The 15836-nt window shown below is 34.3% G+C and overlaps 1 protein-coding gene across 1 annotated transcript in view; it reads right to left on the reverse strand.

The window, feature by feature from the left end:
• Positions 1-5441: 5441 nt before the first annotated feature.
• Positions 5442-15836, reverse strand: part of TFPI (tissue factor pathway inhibitor) — a 57416-nt gene continuing 47021 nt past the window's right edge. The window contains exons 7-8 of the mRNA XM_054562761.1: positions 7065-7244; positions 5442-6361 (exon numbers count right to left, since the gene is read on the reverse strand). Of these exons, the coding sequence (XP_054418736.1) occupies positions 6261-6361; positions 7065-7244 (281 nt within the window). The 3' untranslated portion in view covers positions 5442-6260. The remainder of the gene's footprint in view (positions 6362-7064; positions 7245-15836) is intronic.

Consider the following 15836-nt stretch of genomic DNA (forward strand, 5'->3'; position numbering starts at 1 on the left):
ATGGAATTTTGATTTAGTTTTAAAGAGTTCCTTTATAAGATGTATTTATTTATTTATTTTTAGAGAAAGAAGAAGGGAGGGAGAGAGGGAAAGAAGCATCAATGTGTGGTTGCCTCTCGCACACCCCCTATTGGAAGCCTGGCCTGCAACCCAGGCATGTGTCCTGCCTGGGAATTGAACCGGTGACTTTTTGATTCTCAGACCAGCACTCCATCTACTGAGGTGTACCGGCCAGGGTTTGAATTAGTTTAAAAAAAAAATTCTCTTAGCTAATCACATATTTTATGTCCCCTTAAATTTTGTGCTTGTAGCAAGTGCCTCACTTGCCTTACTCTAGCCCATGCCTTGCTGGTCAGATCACAAATTTCAGACAATGCTTATTCCTGGTGGATAGCTGGGTGTGGGATTGTGAGTCAGACCTGGTCAATCAGAAAGCAGCGTATCTAAACATAATGTTTGGGTCAAGTCTAGTGAAAGGACATTTGGGTCAAAGACCATGAGGCCAGGATTTTTTTTTTAAATTAATACTTTATTTTTTAAAGCAATTATAGATTATCAATAAAACTGAAGGGGAGGTAAGGAGTTTTCCTACATATCCTCTACCATGACATGTATACATAGCCTTCCCTATTTTCAACATCTTCTACTGGAGTGCTACATTTGTTATAACTGATAAACTTGCATTGACATATCACTATAACCCAAAGTCCATAGTTTACATTAGGGTTCACTCGTGGTGTTGTACATTCTGTGGGTTTAAATAAAGGTATAATAACATGTATCCACCATTATATTATCCTACAGAACAGTTTCACTGCCCCAAAACTCTTCTGTGCTCCACCCATGCATCCTCTCACCCAAATCCTTGTCAATCACTGTTCATATTACTATCTCCATAGTTTTGCCTTGTCTAGAGTGTCCTATAATTGGAATAATATGGTACATACAAAGCCTTTCCAGATTGGTTCCTTTCACTTAGTAATGTGCATTGAGTTTTCTCCATGTATTTTCATGGTGTGGTAACTCATTTCTTTTTTGGCACTAAATAATATTTCGTTGTCTGTACATATCACAGGTTTTTTTAGCCATTTACCCACTAAAGCACTAAAGGATATTTTGGTTTCTTCCAAATTTTGGCAATTATGAATAAAGTTGCTAAAAACATCTGTGTCAGGTTTTTGCGTGAACATAAACCTTCAACTCTTCTAGGTAAATACCAAGGAGTGTGAATCCTGGATGTTTTATTAAGATATGTTTAGTTTTGTAGGAATCTGCCAAACTCTTTCCCAAAGCGGCTATACCATTTTGCATTGCCACCAGCAATGTATTTAATATAAGTTGCTCTTGTTCCACATCTTTACGAGCTTTTGGTGCTATCAGTGTACCTAATTTTGACCTTTCTAATGGGTGTGTAGTAATGGCCCATAGTTAGTTTCCTCTGCATTTCCTTGATGCCATATGATGTGGAGCATTTTTTTCATATACTTATTTGCCACCTGCATATCTTTGATGAGGTGTTCTTAAGGATTTGACCCAATTTTTAGTAGAGTTTTTTTCTTACTGTTGACTTTTAAGAGGTCTGTATATATTTTGTCTATTAGTCCTGTGTCAGATGTGTCATTTACAAATATTTTCTCCCTGTCTGTGACTATATTTTAATTTCTTGATATTGTCTTTTTTTACAGAGCAAAAATTTTAATTTAATGAAGTATATCTGATCAATTATTTCTTTCATGGATAGTGCCTGAGGCTTGGACTCAATTCTTTGAGGTAAGAGAGTCCAAACTTTTCTAGAAAATGTTTCCTTGAAAGGGTGTGGGCCTTAAATTCAGGAAGTATCCTGAAACTTTTTCAAATTAGAAGATAAAAGCAAAAGAGTTGGGCAGCAGATTCAGGGGTAACGAAAATTGAGTTTTGATGACAGTATTAAGCCCTGAATCTATCCATACTGAAGTCAAATACTTCTGGCCTTTTCATTTTTGTCATTAAATATATCTGTTTTGTTTTAGACTGTTCAGGCCAGAATTTTTTTTCACCTGTAAGCAAATTGATGATGAAATCATATTCATTGTCCTAATGCTCTATTTTATTTATTGTGTCACATGATTAAATGCATGCAAACACCTCCCTCCGACCTCTCCCTCATAAAATGAACTACCAGATATCACTGTTCCTTTTAAGAGTTGTCTAAATAATTCTAGCCAAGATTTCAGAATGTGTTTAGAGTAGTTCAGAGATTGGATGTGAGGCACTGATAAGATCAAGCCTTCCTGTTCTGCATAGCAGAATGCAAGAAAAGCAATTAAAGATAAGATAAAGACCTTGAGAAAATTGAAAGTCAAAAGTTGAAAAAACTAAATACAAATTCCAGTTTCATGAAAACCACAAAAGCAGAAATGACCGATAAAAAAATTCAAAAAGTTCCCTAAATAGGGCAACTTTACTGTCATTTTCTTCTTTCTCCTGGTATGGAAATGCGCCAGCCTCACTTCAGTAGTCAGGTTGGAAGTCATTTATGTAAGGTATGCTTATATGATACATATATTTAACTATCTATATATGTAATATTTATAAAATTATATGAGATGATTGGTAGAATTACATACAAAATGGAGTAAATGTAGAATATGTGGACTGTAAGGTATAGTATACTAACTTGTGTGACAAATATGAAACATAACATAGAGATGCACATTTGTAATTAAAAAGAAATTATTAGCAAATTCAAATTAAAGGAGGTAAAAGTTGATTGGAGCTGGTAGAACATTTTTTATCTTTGTCTTTGGATGTTTTATATTTGTGATAACTGAAGAACACTACATTATTTTTGGCCTATGAGAAATTTCGTGAACACAGCAACCATACTTTATTATTCAAGCTAGTGTATTTTATTTCTTCTAATATAAAATATAAAATCATTTGAGCAGTTTTTAAAAATGACTTTTTAATTTTTTTAATTTTTAAAAACATTTTTGTTTGTATTAGTCTTTTTTTATTGTACTTTTTCCCATTTCCATTTATCCCCTTTTCCCCCTTTTAATTTTGAACAGAGATAGACAAAGTATGTAAAACAGGTACATGCTGTATAATGTAATTCTATATAAATTTACATTTAGGTGCATTTGATTATGCAAAACAGCAAGACAGTACCACCAGAGAGCTTTATGTTTAAAAACACAGTAAAAATAATATCTACATGCATTAAACACTGAGACCATCTTGATATATGTCTTATCTGGCTAAATAATGAACACTTGAATGGTTATTAGAGAAAACAGTCAGTTTGTTACAGAACAAAAGTGGGGTTTGACTACCTTCTACCATCAAAAGGCAAACTCTGGAGGCACAGGCTGGTGAGAAAGGAAAGGGTTTTTATTCGAATGCTCAAGGGTCTCAAAGGATGGGGGTGCTCTTTGTCTCTGGATTCATCAGACTCATCTTTTCCGTAAAACGCAGACAAAACCCCTTCATCCTCAGCAAAACCAAAAAAAAAAAGGCAATGCCTAGAGTTCCTGCTCCATTTTGAAGTACCATCCTTTGACAGCTAAGTGGTCATCCACATAGCTTAGCTTGTTCCCAGCTGCTTTTCGGCTTCAGCCCCCTCCTGGAGTCTGCCCGTGGTGCCGGCCCCACCATTGGCCATGTGGCTTCTAGCAGCAAGGCCCTATGCTCCTGGGTAGTGGAGCCAGCAAAGGCACTGGCGAATGCTTCACGAGGTTCGCAAGAGGGAGACTCCCTCCCAGAGGCCATGAGTCACGCGACTGCAGTCACGTGGCCCATGGAGAAGGCAAGTTCCAAGCAGCAGTCATGAGCAGGAGAGCGGTCTTTGTTTTCCTGGGTTTATTTTAGTTTCAGGTGTGGGATAGATGAGATGCTTTCTCATAATGACCAATTAACTTCCCAGACTTCTGCGTGCTTGGGAAGGGTCCACCCTCTGACCAATCCCTATTTTTCCCCAGGCCAGACTGACAGGCCTCTTTGGCCCAGCACCTCTCCCTGTTGGCATTCTGACCTCTGTGGCACATGTGCCTGCCTTCCCTGCTCTCACACCCAATCAGAACTGGAAGCGGGTAGGAGAGCTTTCCCCCTTTTGAATTATCTTGCTAGCCTTGCATGTTCTCAGTGTAATACTTCCTTGAAATACAACATCCTTGTCATGGCCCATGTAGTTTGCAAAGCTATTGTCTGGCTATACCCATGCCCTCAGTGCCTTGAGGAGGAGCATGGCTAAGTGCAGAAGTGGCTTCAGCTGCATCTCCTGGGTGGCCCCTTCTTTTCCTGTCCTTAGTCTGGACAGGCATCTATTGGTATCAAATTCACCAAAGTGCTGTTTATGTCCTTGGTGGCAACTTGCTATTTGACCTGAGGAAACTTTATCCTTTATTGAAAGCTGTTACTACCCATGTATAAATGGCAACAGAATAGAGTATACAAAGGATTTTGATTTCCAAAAGTCTCAAATTCTCATTTTAAGTCAGTTACTTATGTGCTGAATATTTAAATTAAAGATTTAAAAAAATTTTTAAGTGAACAAATTGACATTATTTTGTAATGATATGTTTTATGCTGTAGGATGGAAATGATTTGTAAATGTATGCCAGGACTTTACACATTGTCTTGAAACATAGTGATTTTGTAGCTCACATCAATTGGACCCTGACTTCAGATGAATGGCCTGGAGGATATCAGATTTTTCAATAGGAAATCAGCATGAATAAGTTGGGTAATTACAGGTATATTTGGTCAATAGTGAATGCCCTTTAACTAAATTGAAGAAAGCAATTTGTATCTTGACGTTAAATCATGGGGAGTAGGGTGGGATAAAGTGCCAAAAAATGACTCCTTGAAGGATTTTGAGTAGTGGAGAAATATACTGAATTAATTTATAGGAATTATCAATATTGAAGTGAAGAATGCAGTAGAGGTAAAAAGCCCAGGAGCTGGATGAACTTTATGAACAATGAGGCAATAGTGTTTTGGGACTGATTAGATATAGAATATGAGGGAAAATATGAAATCAAAATTAGGTTCAATCTTTCAACCTTATGAACATATTATGATACTGTTACTAGAGAGTGGTCATTAAGTTAAACTAAGTGCATGACGTTATTAGTTGTTTCTAGGTGACAAGTTCAAATTTAAATGTAAAATGTGAGGTGAACAGTATAGAACTGAAATGTCTAGGAGGCTGTTGAGATGCCAGATTGTGTGTGGCTCAGCAGAGAAGGAAAAGTATAGATCTGGAATTAGTGAATTAACTCCAGAGAAATGTTAAAGCCTTGAGAGTGACTACTGCATGAATTTTCTGGTAGAAGCTTTCTGATAATTTTCTTTTCCTCTTCTATAGAAATAACATGTCTTTTTTTTCTTTTAAGTAAGAATTACTTGTATTGTGTGCAAAGTCTAATGATAAATGAATAGATTTAAGGAGGTTTAAATACTTTTGGTAAGAAATATTTTTATTGAACAATAAAATTAGGAAGCAAGTAAGCAGAATTTCCTTTAGCTTGCCATTAAAAGCTTCCCTTTTCTAGGAAGTTTCTTCTTACCATGATCTGTATTAACACAAAATTAATTTATTCAACCATCTTAATTGATATCATGGATCATTAATGAGCATTAAAGAAAGTTAAATCAGACAAAAATCAGGCTGGCACATGACAGAACTGACTCTTCTTCAAATATGGTTTGGCTCAAGAACCACCGACGTATTTGTTGATGCAAAAGGAGAAGTATATCTAAGGAGGGAAGCACATGATATAATTCTACTGTTATCAGGTCTTTCCAAATGCACAAGTGAATACTCTTTATCAGAAGAAGGTGCTTGTCATCATTTTTAATGTGAAAACCCAAAAGTGCTTGTTTTTTAAGGGCTGTATTTCTTAGTCTGAGCATGGGCTATAAAGGAGATCATCATCATGTATAATATATACAAATATGAGCAAAACAAATAAGTGACTGTATATTATGAAATAGGTGATGACTAAATAGAAAAATGGACTGATTTGATGTGGCCAGCAGTCTGATAATTTGTAGTTAAATGATAAATAGAAAGGGATCAAGAGAATAAATAAATTCATAGTAGTCAGTTAATAAATTATAGCCCTAGAGTAAACAATTTGACTAGATTAGAAAAGGAATGCTGATGAAAATGTATCAATAACAGGTAATATATGCATAGGAAATTCATGAAAATATTAGTTAAAAAGTTTTTTAAAAAAGAAAAATAGAAGTCATAGTGAAAAGCTTCATCTAAAATTTTAGATGTTGTAATGATATCCTATTTCCACTTCTTTCTTTTGCTTCTTTCTTTTCCTTTTAACTTTAAATAATCCTCCTCTTGATATTCTTTTGACAAAAGCTACAAAAGAAAAAGAAACAAGTTTATGCATGATAAAATTATTTATTGTGTTATGTTATCTAAAATGTCCTCATTATCTTTTAATATTTGAAATTAAAAAATGAGACTAGTTTCAATGCTTTTATTTTGTCTATATCTTTTTATGGTTCTAAGATATAGATAATCTCTTTTGTCTATACTGTAGAGCCTATTTCTTTCTAAGGAAGTCACTTTGCATATATTTTAGCTAAAATGAATAAACATGTTAATTTTTATTATTTTCAGTTAGATGTTCATGATAATTTTATTAAAAACATGAACATGTGGCATGATTGGTGGAATATAGATGATTTTATTTATGTAATTAACACCATTTTTGTATTCAGAAGAAAATATTTAATTTTGTGCATTATAGAAAGCTTAAATATATTAGTATAATCCTTTAAAGTGAAAGTTTAGTATGCAAATAATAAAAGATTAAAAAGGTTTTTTAATTAATAATTTTTCTATGAAGAGACATTAAGAGAGATTGCAGGTAATATCCAGCAATATTATCTTAATGTAGTTGAAAAGGGAACATTTATTAGGTAAATTATAACACTTTGTTTCTTATAATAAATAGAACCAATTTCATGATAGTTTTCATAGATTAAAATTCATTTATAATTTACAGACAATTGTTTTCTTAAGCACTAGTGAATTAATGGGGGAATATCTTCTCTACCTTTCCTGCAAGCCCTGAGACATGATCTTTTAGAAGTAAAATTGTTTTCATTCCCTCCACATCCACTGTAATTAAATGGGAGACATGTCCCAGTAACTGCATTGTAGTAGAATCTTCTCTCATTGGCTTTACACAATCCTCTCTCTGCTGGGGTCAGACACCAGTAGGGGCTGTGATAGCCTAAAAACATGAAGAAAACATGGTAAGGCATTATATGATAGTTAATCTGAGACTTTCATATTATTCTTTATAGGTGAATGGTGTGGCATTTTTATGTAAAACAGTAATCTAGATGAATAAAAACACTTAGTAAAATTTACATATTTCAATTCTACAAAAATGCTTAAGCAATCTCTAAGTGTCTGCTGTACTGAGACCTCCAATAAGTGAAAAAGCAGACACATTTGCTAAAGGAAAGAACTGTGATTACTGTTTATTTATAAAAAACTAGCACATAACAAAAGCAGCTACTATTAAACAATTTAACTCTTGACAGTTTGTTAACAATATACATTAAAAAACTATTAATATTTACATATCATTTGTTCATGAATCAACTTTTAGAGAGTCATAATGAGCAAAATTCTTATTTGTTGTCTGAGATACTGAAGCTGAGGAAGAGTTTCTTCCCTGGACTAACAAACTTTTGAATGATGTCACATAATCACAATTTGAAGTGCAGGAATTCACGTGTAAAAAAATGCCAACTTTAAACTTCAGAGAAGAAGCCCAGAAGAGATGAGTTGACTTAATAATAAAGTTTTCTCATAAATTGAAACATGAGTTCTAGAAGCATTACATGCTTTTGCAAAAGAAAGTATATTGCTGAAGCCAGTGAGATAAAACGCCTGCATGTTTAAACCAGACAGACAAGCTGGTCTGGCAGTGGGATTAAACACTTTCAAAAACAGAAGATAAAAATGCAACTAGAGTAATACAAGGAGCATGCATTTCCTTAAGGGAAAGCAGAGAAATGGATTCATCCGAATGGTAGTATTTAACTTGTTTCAGAATTCCTGTTGGTGAGAAGATACTGCTACTCTTTCATAGCAGAGCCAACCTGCTTGATATTAGTAAACCAATATTGCAGTTACGTTGTTGGACAGTGAGAAATCAGTATAAGAAAACTTCAGTGGCTTTGCCACGGGGTGCAATGTGGGACAGTGTGTGCAGACAAATATTCAATGTTGGCAGAAGGTAGAACGTTGAGGAATCCCATAGCCAATAAAGGCAAACAGGGTGTAGAGACAGAAGTAAGCTATCTGATGGCAAGCAAACCCCAGATGAATAGTCTATAAAAGAAAATAAATAAAGTGAAACAATTTGAGATAAAAAATTAAATTTTAAATTGGTACATTTATGTTTACTGCCTCTTGCCTTGTATATATTTAAATAAAGATTACAATGTCTTGATATAATGGTGCATAGAATGAGAGAAATTCTGGAAAATATAAGAGGAGTTGGAATATGGTGGGAGGAATGTAGGAGGAGACATTTTAGAAGGGTGATTGATATACTTTGTCAAAATATAAGAACTGTAATCACATAAAGAATATTTAGAAACCCCTAGAACCTGTAAAACTAAGACATTATCCAAAATCATGTAGTCTAATTTATGTTTAGCTCATCCTGTTGGGAGTCATAGTGCATGATCACTGCCATCATAAATCAAAGCTAAAATGTATTTGATGAGAATGTGTACTTAACTTTCTAGAAAATGTTGAAATCTCCTGTCACTAACAAATAGCTTATGCAAGAAGAATTTTCTAACAATCTAGGAGAAATATGTTTCAATTAAGCCCTACTAACTGTGCAGCCTTTTCCAATGTGTGTGCTATGGATTCTCATCAACCTGCGGCCTGGAGTGTGATGGCCATTATTTGTTACCACTTCCATCTCTATGGGCTTCCAAAGTCATCACCTATGTTTAGAAAAAATACCCTATAAATAAGTTGCCTGATTTGAAAAAGAGAGAAAACAGAGGAAATTTCCATTCTTTGGTTTTGTTTTTTTTTTCATTCTTAGCAAGTACCCACTGGTGCATTACAGCAGATACGTATGATGAAATATGACTCATACATCTATTTCATTTTAGTATTTTGTGCACAAGACATAATAACCCACAGTAAGTTGCAGATATTATATACAGATTTACTTGCAAGTTGTACACTTCTTTATAAATGTTAGTTATTATGTCTTAATAACAATGCTACCCAGTATTCCAACAATGTTTGCCACAGAACCAAGGGAAAGGTTCCCTATAATGTGGAAAAGGGCAAAAAGAGGCAGAGAGAGGGTTGATGTGAGAGCAAAGATAGAGCTGACCAGTGCAGATGCCTTCAGAGTTTAACTACGAACTAAATTGTCTTAGGCATCACATTGCCTCTTACTGAAACTCTTTTAGTGTCTCTGAATCACAGGGTGCTTGGCATGTTCTCTCTGACAGCCTGGTATCTGGTGTGCGCACTTGAATTGTCCCTCTTACCAGATACCTTCTCCTACTCAGAGTGTCTGTTCATGACTGTTCTGATGACAGTTGTTTATCTCACTGTGTTTGCCCCGATTTTAATTATTACCTACACAGATGTTCAAACACCAGTCACCTTTGACCCAGATTAAAATCGAGGTTCCTAACATTAGAAGTAAGAATATTTTGATAGTGGGCTAAATTTGAAACTAATCACTAGAGATGTAGTATTATAAATAGTTAACATTTAAAAGTTTTAATGCAATAAATTATCATCAGTTGGGGAGTTTTTATGAGGTTGTTATACTTCAGAACATGAATTATATCTGATATGTAAATTAATCCATTCCTCCTTAAATCATTTTAACTCCAAGCAGGATAAATATTATTGGATTATACTAGCATAAACAACAGCATAATTAGCATAATGAAGCAGACGGTTTCTCAAGGACATTTTAATTCTAAAATTCTTTGAGTCTTTGATTATCTTCTGGTTCAATCTCCTAAAGTGAGGAAATGAAAATTTTTGGCACTCCGTGAAGAGATAAGCTTGTCTGCTTTCAAATAACATATTTATTCTAGATTAACATAAGACTTAACTGTTCAGAATCAGATTTGGATATATACAATGAAAGAAAATGTACAGGTTTTGAAATAATTGCACAATGTGATTTTTTGAGTCAAGATTATAATTATTCACATTAATTTAAGATCAAATAAAAGACACAAACCTGGCTTCTATTCATTTTCCAAAGGGACTTTATTACCAAATGCATTCTGTTCCTATCAGTTGGATAGTTAGAGAGTCTATGATGGGTTTCAGAATTCAGTAGTTTCTTCCAGGAATTACCATCACCTAGCATGATGCTAAATTGTAAGGTGGTGCTTCAAAGTCAGTTTTATATATGAGGCAGTTTATGTAAACTTTCTTTTAAACTTACAAAGTAAACTTTGAATCTTATACTCACTTTGAATCTTTACTGTGGTGTCTTTCTTATTGTTCTCATTTTACGTGGCTATGTAGCTTTTAATTTTACAAACCAAATTAGGTTTTATGAACCACATTGTGATTTGTAAATTATTTTTGTATTCTGAGACTGTTTCATGGTACTGAATAACTAATCTTTCTTTGAATACAAAGTTCTTTCTTTTTTCCCCATAATTTTGTGGTGAAGAAAAACACCTATTTTTACTTTCTAATTATAAATTATCATTTTAAATTGTTCAAATAATATAAAAGTATAACAAATAAAAATGTAAGTTCTTCATAATTTGACCCCTGTCCTTTAACAACTATGAGTGGTTTGGTATCTATCTTCTCCCAATTTTTTTGCATATGCAAACCTATATTACTACACCATTATGTGTTATTATTATACTTGATATTATTTTTTGGATATGATTTTATATTTGTTCATATGTATACCTTATTTTTTAAATGTATGCACAGTATTTTATTTTTTGAATCAGCTACAATATGTTTAATATAGTATACTCAATTATTCATGTACTTACTGATGTATAAATTATTTCTATTTTTTTCAATTCCAAACAATGGTTCATACACATATTTGTATGTAGGTTAAGATATTTCTAGAAGAGATATTTCTAAAATTAGAATTGTGCAGAATCTATATTCAATTTATTTTTTGGTAGATGCAGCTGAATTTTCCACTAAAAGTTTATGTATATTTATACATTTAGAAGTGCCTAAACAGTATTTAACAAAATGTGGGCCTTATTGCAATGTATTTATTTACTATTTGTTGCTTTTTTTGTCTTCTCATAGCCACAAAAATAGAAGAGTACTATGTAGAACTAGTAATTGCTCATAACTCCTCACATGTTCTACAAAATATAATTTGTGTAGAATTTAAGATGCCATTGATTTTTAAATGCACCATTATTTTATGTACTGTTTGTAAAGAAAAAAGAAAAGCACACAATTACTCTATTGCATGCTATCATTTGCTAGTTTTATCATAAATTAAGCATGTGAAAATATAGAGAAATTTGCATCTTAGAACCAATAAAATATGCTAATTCATCTTTTTGTGTCAACACACCAAACTTAAACATTTACAAGCACATGCAAATGGAAATGGAAATAATATATGCTATCCGTTAGCCCAAAGCTGAAAGGGAGTTCAATCAGCGAGAAGATGATTACTGTAGAGATGTTTTTAGCAGGTAGCAGGCTGAACATTTTACTAGGCTGCCACTCTACCAAACAGACTATTTTATGCTGAGTTTATTCTATGCTGTGGGGGATCCTCCAGAAGCTACTGTCAGCCTTGCATTTTACTTACTTTGTGATGAGTTGGAAAAATAGCAAAGAAATGCTAAAAGAATGTGCTAGCATGTTGACAGCAATGGTTTCTGTGTACTGGAAATGTGGCTGATTTTCTTCTATTTTTCTATTTTTTCAAGTTATACACAATTATAATGCTCAAATTATATAATAAAACATATTACATAATAAATATTAAATAATATATAATAAAGATACTTTAGTGTGATTCCAGTGTCCTGTTATCACCAAGTGTCCTGTGGTCATAAAAAAAAGGCTGGAGCCCCGGCTGGTGTGGCTCAGTGGATTGAGCGCCAACCTGTGCACCAAAGAGTCTCCGGTTTGATTCCCAGTGAGGGTACATGTCTTGGCTGCAGGTCAGGCCCCAAGTAGGGCTTGCATGAGAGGCAACCACACATTGATGTTTCTCTCTCTCCCTATCTCCCGCCCTTCCTCTTTCTCTAAAGATAAATAAGACCGGCAACACTGAAAGGAAAAGAAACCAACAAGACAAGAGGGAAGGAGGAGGAGGGGCGGGGGAAAAGGAAGGGAAGGGGAAAGTCAAGGAACATATAGCAAGGACTCATGGAGAAAACCAAAGGGGAAGAGCTGAGGGAGGGAAGGAGGGAGGAAAGGAGGGAGGGGGCAAGGGAAAGTGGTGGGGGGTTGGCAGAGACAAATGTATTTGGAAAAATAAATAAATAAAATTTTTAAAAAAAGCTTTCTCATAAAAGTCAATTAAAAGACAAAAAAAAAAGAGCTTGTCTATTTTCTTCATGGTTAATTCTCCATTCCTTGTATACTGTAGACACCTAGCCAATATTTGTGGAATAAATGAATGGTAACAGGAAAAAAAAAGATAAATAAAATCTTTAAAAAAAAGAAAGAAAAGGCTGGAGATTGGAATGTGTTTCTGATTAAGAATGGAGAGTAACTTACAACCTGTTAATTTATTATTTACATGAAGTAAATCTGTACAGCAGGAAAGCATACATCTTTATTCATTAACAAGAAAGAAATAGCATTAAATGGGCAGAAACTGACATTCCATGTAGAAGAGAAGAGAGGGCAGGCAGTGGGAAAATGTGCAATGTGGAATTTTTTTTTCCAGTGTGTACTGACCACTTTACTGAGTGTGATATGTAGAAGGTAGGCTAACAGAATATTTAAAACTAAAATTTCATAAGGGAAATAGACTATAAGGAACCTTGTCTGGACAGGGAAGCCTCCACATATTGAAAAAATGGGTAGATATTTAATAGGTTGGATGTCTTTGTCTAGATCAATGATTTTCAACAAGTATGCCACAAGACTTTTTTTAAACATGTAATATCTCACTATTTATCAGGGGCACAAACCTCTTTTCCCTTAGACTGTCAAAAAAAATGACAATAGTCAATACAACAATAGCCATCCAGTGTGAATGTCTTGAAACATAAATATATAGGTCATATAGTAGACCTATAGACCAGTAGACTGGTTATGCCACATAATAAGATTGCATTTGATTGGTTAATTCTTTGTACCAGAAATCCTTATATACAAGTATAAGCACATGATATATTAAAAAGTCACTTTGGAGCAAAAAAGTAGGTAAAAACTATTCTTATTTTTCGTAAATCAGTCAAAATTATGCCTTTTTTTGGTCAGATTGGCAAATATTTTTGGTGCGATGCAGAATTTTAATAATTAGTTTATGTGAGCCATGAGATGAAAAAGATTCAAAATTGCTGGTCTAGATACTGCCTAATCCATGAGGAGGGTCCACAGGTATCTTCATCTAGGGATTTTTCTAAAGAAAGCCATAATGATGCAGATGGGCAATAGACACATGAAATGATGCTCAAAGTCACTAACCATCAGAGAAATGCAAATTAAAACCACAATGACATAGAACCTCACACTCGTCAGAGTGGCTGTTATCAATAAACCAACAAACAACAATTGTTGGTGAGAATATGGAGGAAAGGGAACACCCGTGCACTGTTTGTGGGAATGCAGATTAGTGCAGCCTCTGTGGAAAGCAGTATGGTGTTATCTCAAAAATTTAAAAATGAAACTGCCTCATGACTTAGCAATTCTACTTCTGGGAATATATCTGAAGAAACCCTAAACACTAATTCAAAAGAATATATGCACAGCTATATTCATAGCAGTGTTATTTGCAATAGCCAAGATTTGGAACCAGACCAAGTGCCCATCAGTAGATGAGTGAATAAGAAAGCCGTAGTACATTTACACAACGGAATACTACTCATCTGTAAAAAAAAAAAAAAAAAAAAAAAAAATTCTACCCTTTGTAACAGCATCAATGGACCTGGAGAACACTATACTAAGTGAAATAAACCAGTCCGAGAAAGACAAGTACCATATGATTTCATGTATATGTGGAATCTAAGGAATAAAATAAACTAACAAACAAAATAGAAACAGACTCATAGATAGAAAACAGGTGGGCAGCTGCTAGAGGGGAGGGTGTTGTGGGGCTGGTTTAAAAAGGTGAAGGGATTCAGCAAACCCCCCGCCCCCCGTAAATTTCTCATAGACACAGACAATAGTATGGTGATGACCAGAGCGAAAGAGGGGTAGGGGTGGTAGAAGACGGTGACGGGGGGGTAAATGGTGATAGGAGGCTTGAGATGGTAAACATATAATACAATATGTGTTTACCATAGAGAATTGTCCACCTGAAGCCCATATACTTTTATTAACCAATGTCATCCCAATAAATTCAATAAAAGAGAAATAAAAAAGAGATTTACATGTTGAAAGAAAGGAGGGAGGGAGGAAAGAAAGAAAGAAAACCATGGTAAAATTAAAAATTGTGAAACTTATAATTTATTATTAGATAATTATGTCTTATAATACATTAGAAAAACTTTTCTTCATGTAATATTTGCAGAACTGGAACCCTTTTTTTTAGTAGAAGGTGAAAAATAACATTTATTTATGTCTTGATCAGATTTTAAGAATGAGATTTTAATAAGCAAAGGAGATATAAGGGAATATGTCTAAAGGAAAGTACAAAGATTAGAATATTCCTGGTTTGTTTGGGTACTAAGCAAATGCCAGGCTATCTGAAGAACAGAGTGAATGGAAAAGTACAGTGGGATGCAAAGCTGAAAATTAAGAAGCTCCTTGAATAGCAGTATTTGGATTTTATGATGTAGACCTTAATGAACCACTGAGAGTGTTGAAGGATGACAGATACTTGAAGCAATTCTTGATACATAAAGCAAACTCAACCAGGCATGTGTAGGTTGAATGCAGTAGCAAACTTGCAATAGAGAAGAATATAAGAGGACCCTAACTCAAACAGTCACAGTGACAATAGTTAAATTAAGCATCAGACTGAATGTGGAATGAATAGTTAAATTAAGCATCAGACTGAATGTGGAAAAGGGGAAGAGCTAGGGAGAAGATAATTCTACTTTTCTAGACTGGTTGATGTAGAAGGAGGAATATTTTTTTAATGTATTATGAAACATAGTTATAGTAAAATATAATCATAACAATTTAGTCATTTGTAATTTTATCATGGCTTTCTTCTAGTACGGCTTTACTTAAAAATTCCCCAAGTGAAGATGGAATTGTAAACTATGCCCATGGATTAGCCAGCATGTAGGCAAGCAGGTCTAAAACGTTAGACAGAATGATAAATTAAAGTTTGTGTGTTGAGGAGACAGAAACATTTCTCTTTGACTTCATTAGGAGTACGATATTGTGACTCTGTTTTCCCAAAGTGCTTGTGCTGGTGTCTGACTCAGCCTATAAGATTGGCACTGAAGTCACCTATGTACCTATCTCCTTCCCCATTTCACAGGCATGCCTATAAACACAAAACCATCTTACTCATTTTTCTCAGACTCCTAGTCCTCATGACAATTCCAGTCGTGCAAGAGGCATACAATATTTGTTGAACTAAAGTTAAGAAGCATAACATTTCTGCCTCAGGTTGGAAACATAGGCTTGCAAGTCCTCTGATTTGAAATACGATTCAAAGACCCAAAAGGTT

This window comes from Pteronotus mesoamericanus, unplaced genomic scaffold, assembly GCF_021234165.1.
Source record: "Pteronotus mesoamericanus isolate MK-2021 breed Mesoamerican mustached bat unplaced genomic scaffold, CSHL_Meso_final scaffold_651, whole genome shotgun sequence".
NCBI lineage: Eukaryota > Metazoa > Chordata > Mammalia > Chiroptera > Mormoopidae > Pteronotus > Pteronotus mesoamericanus.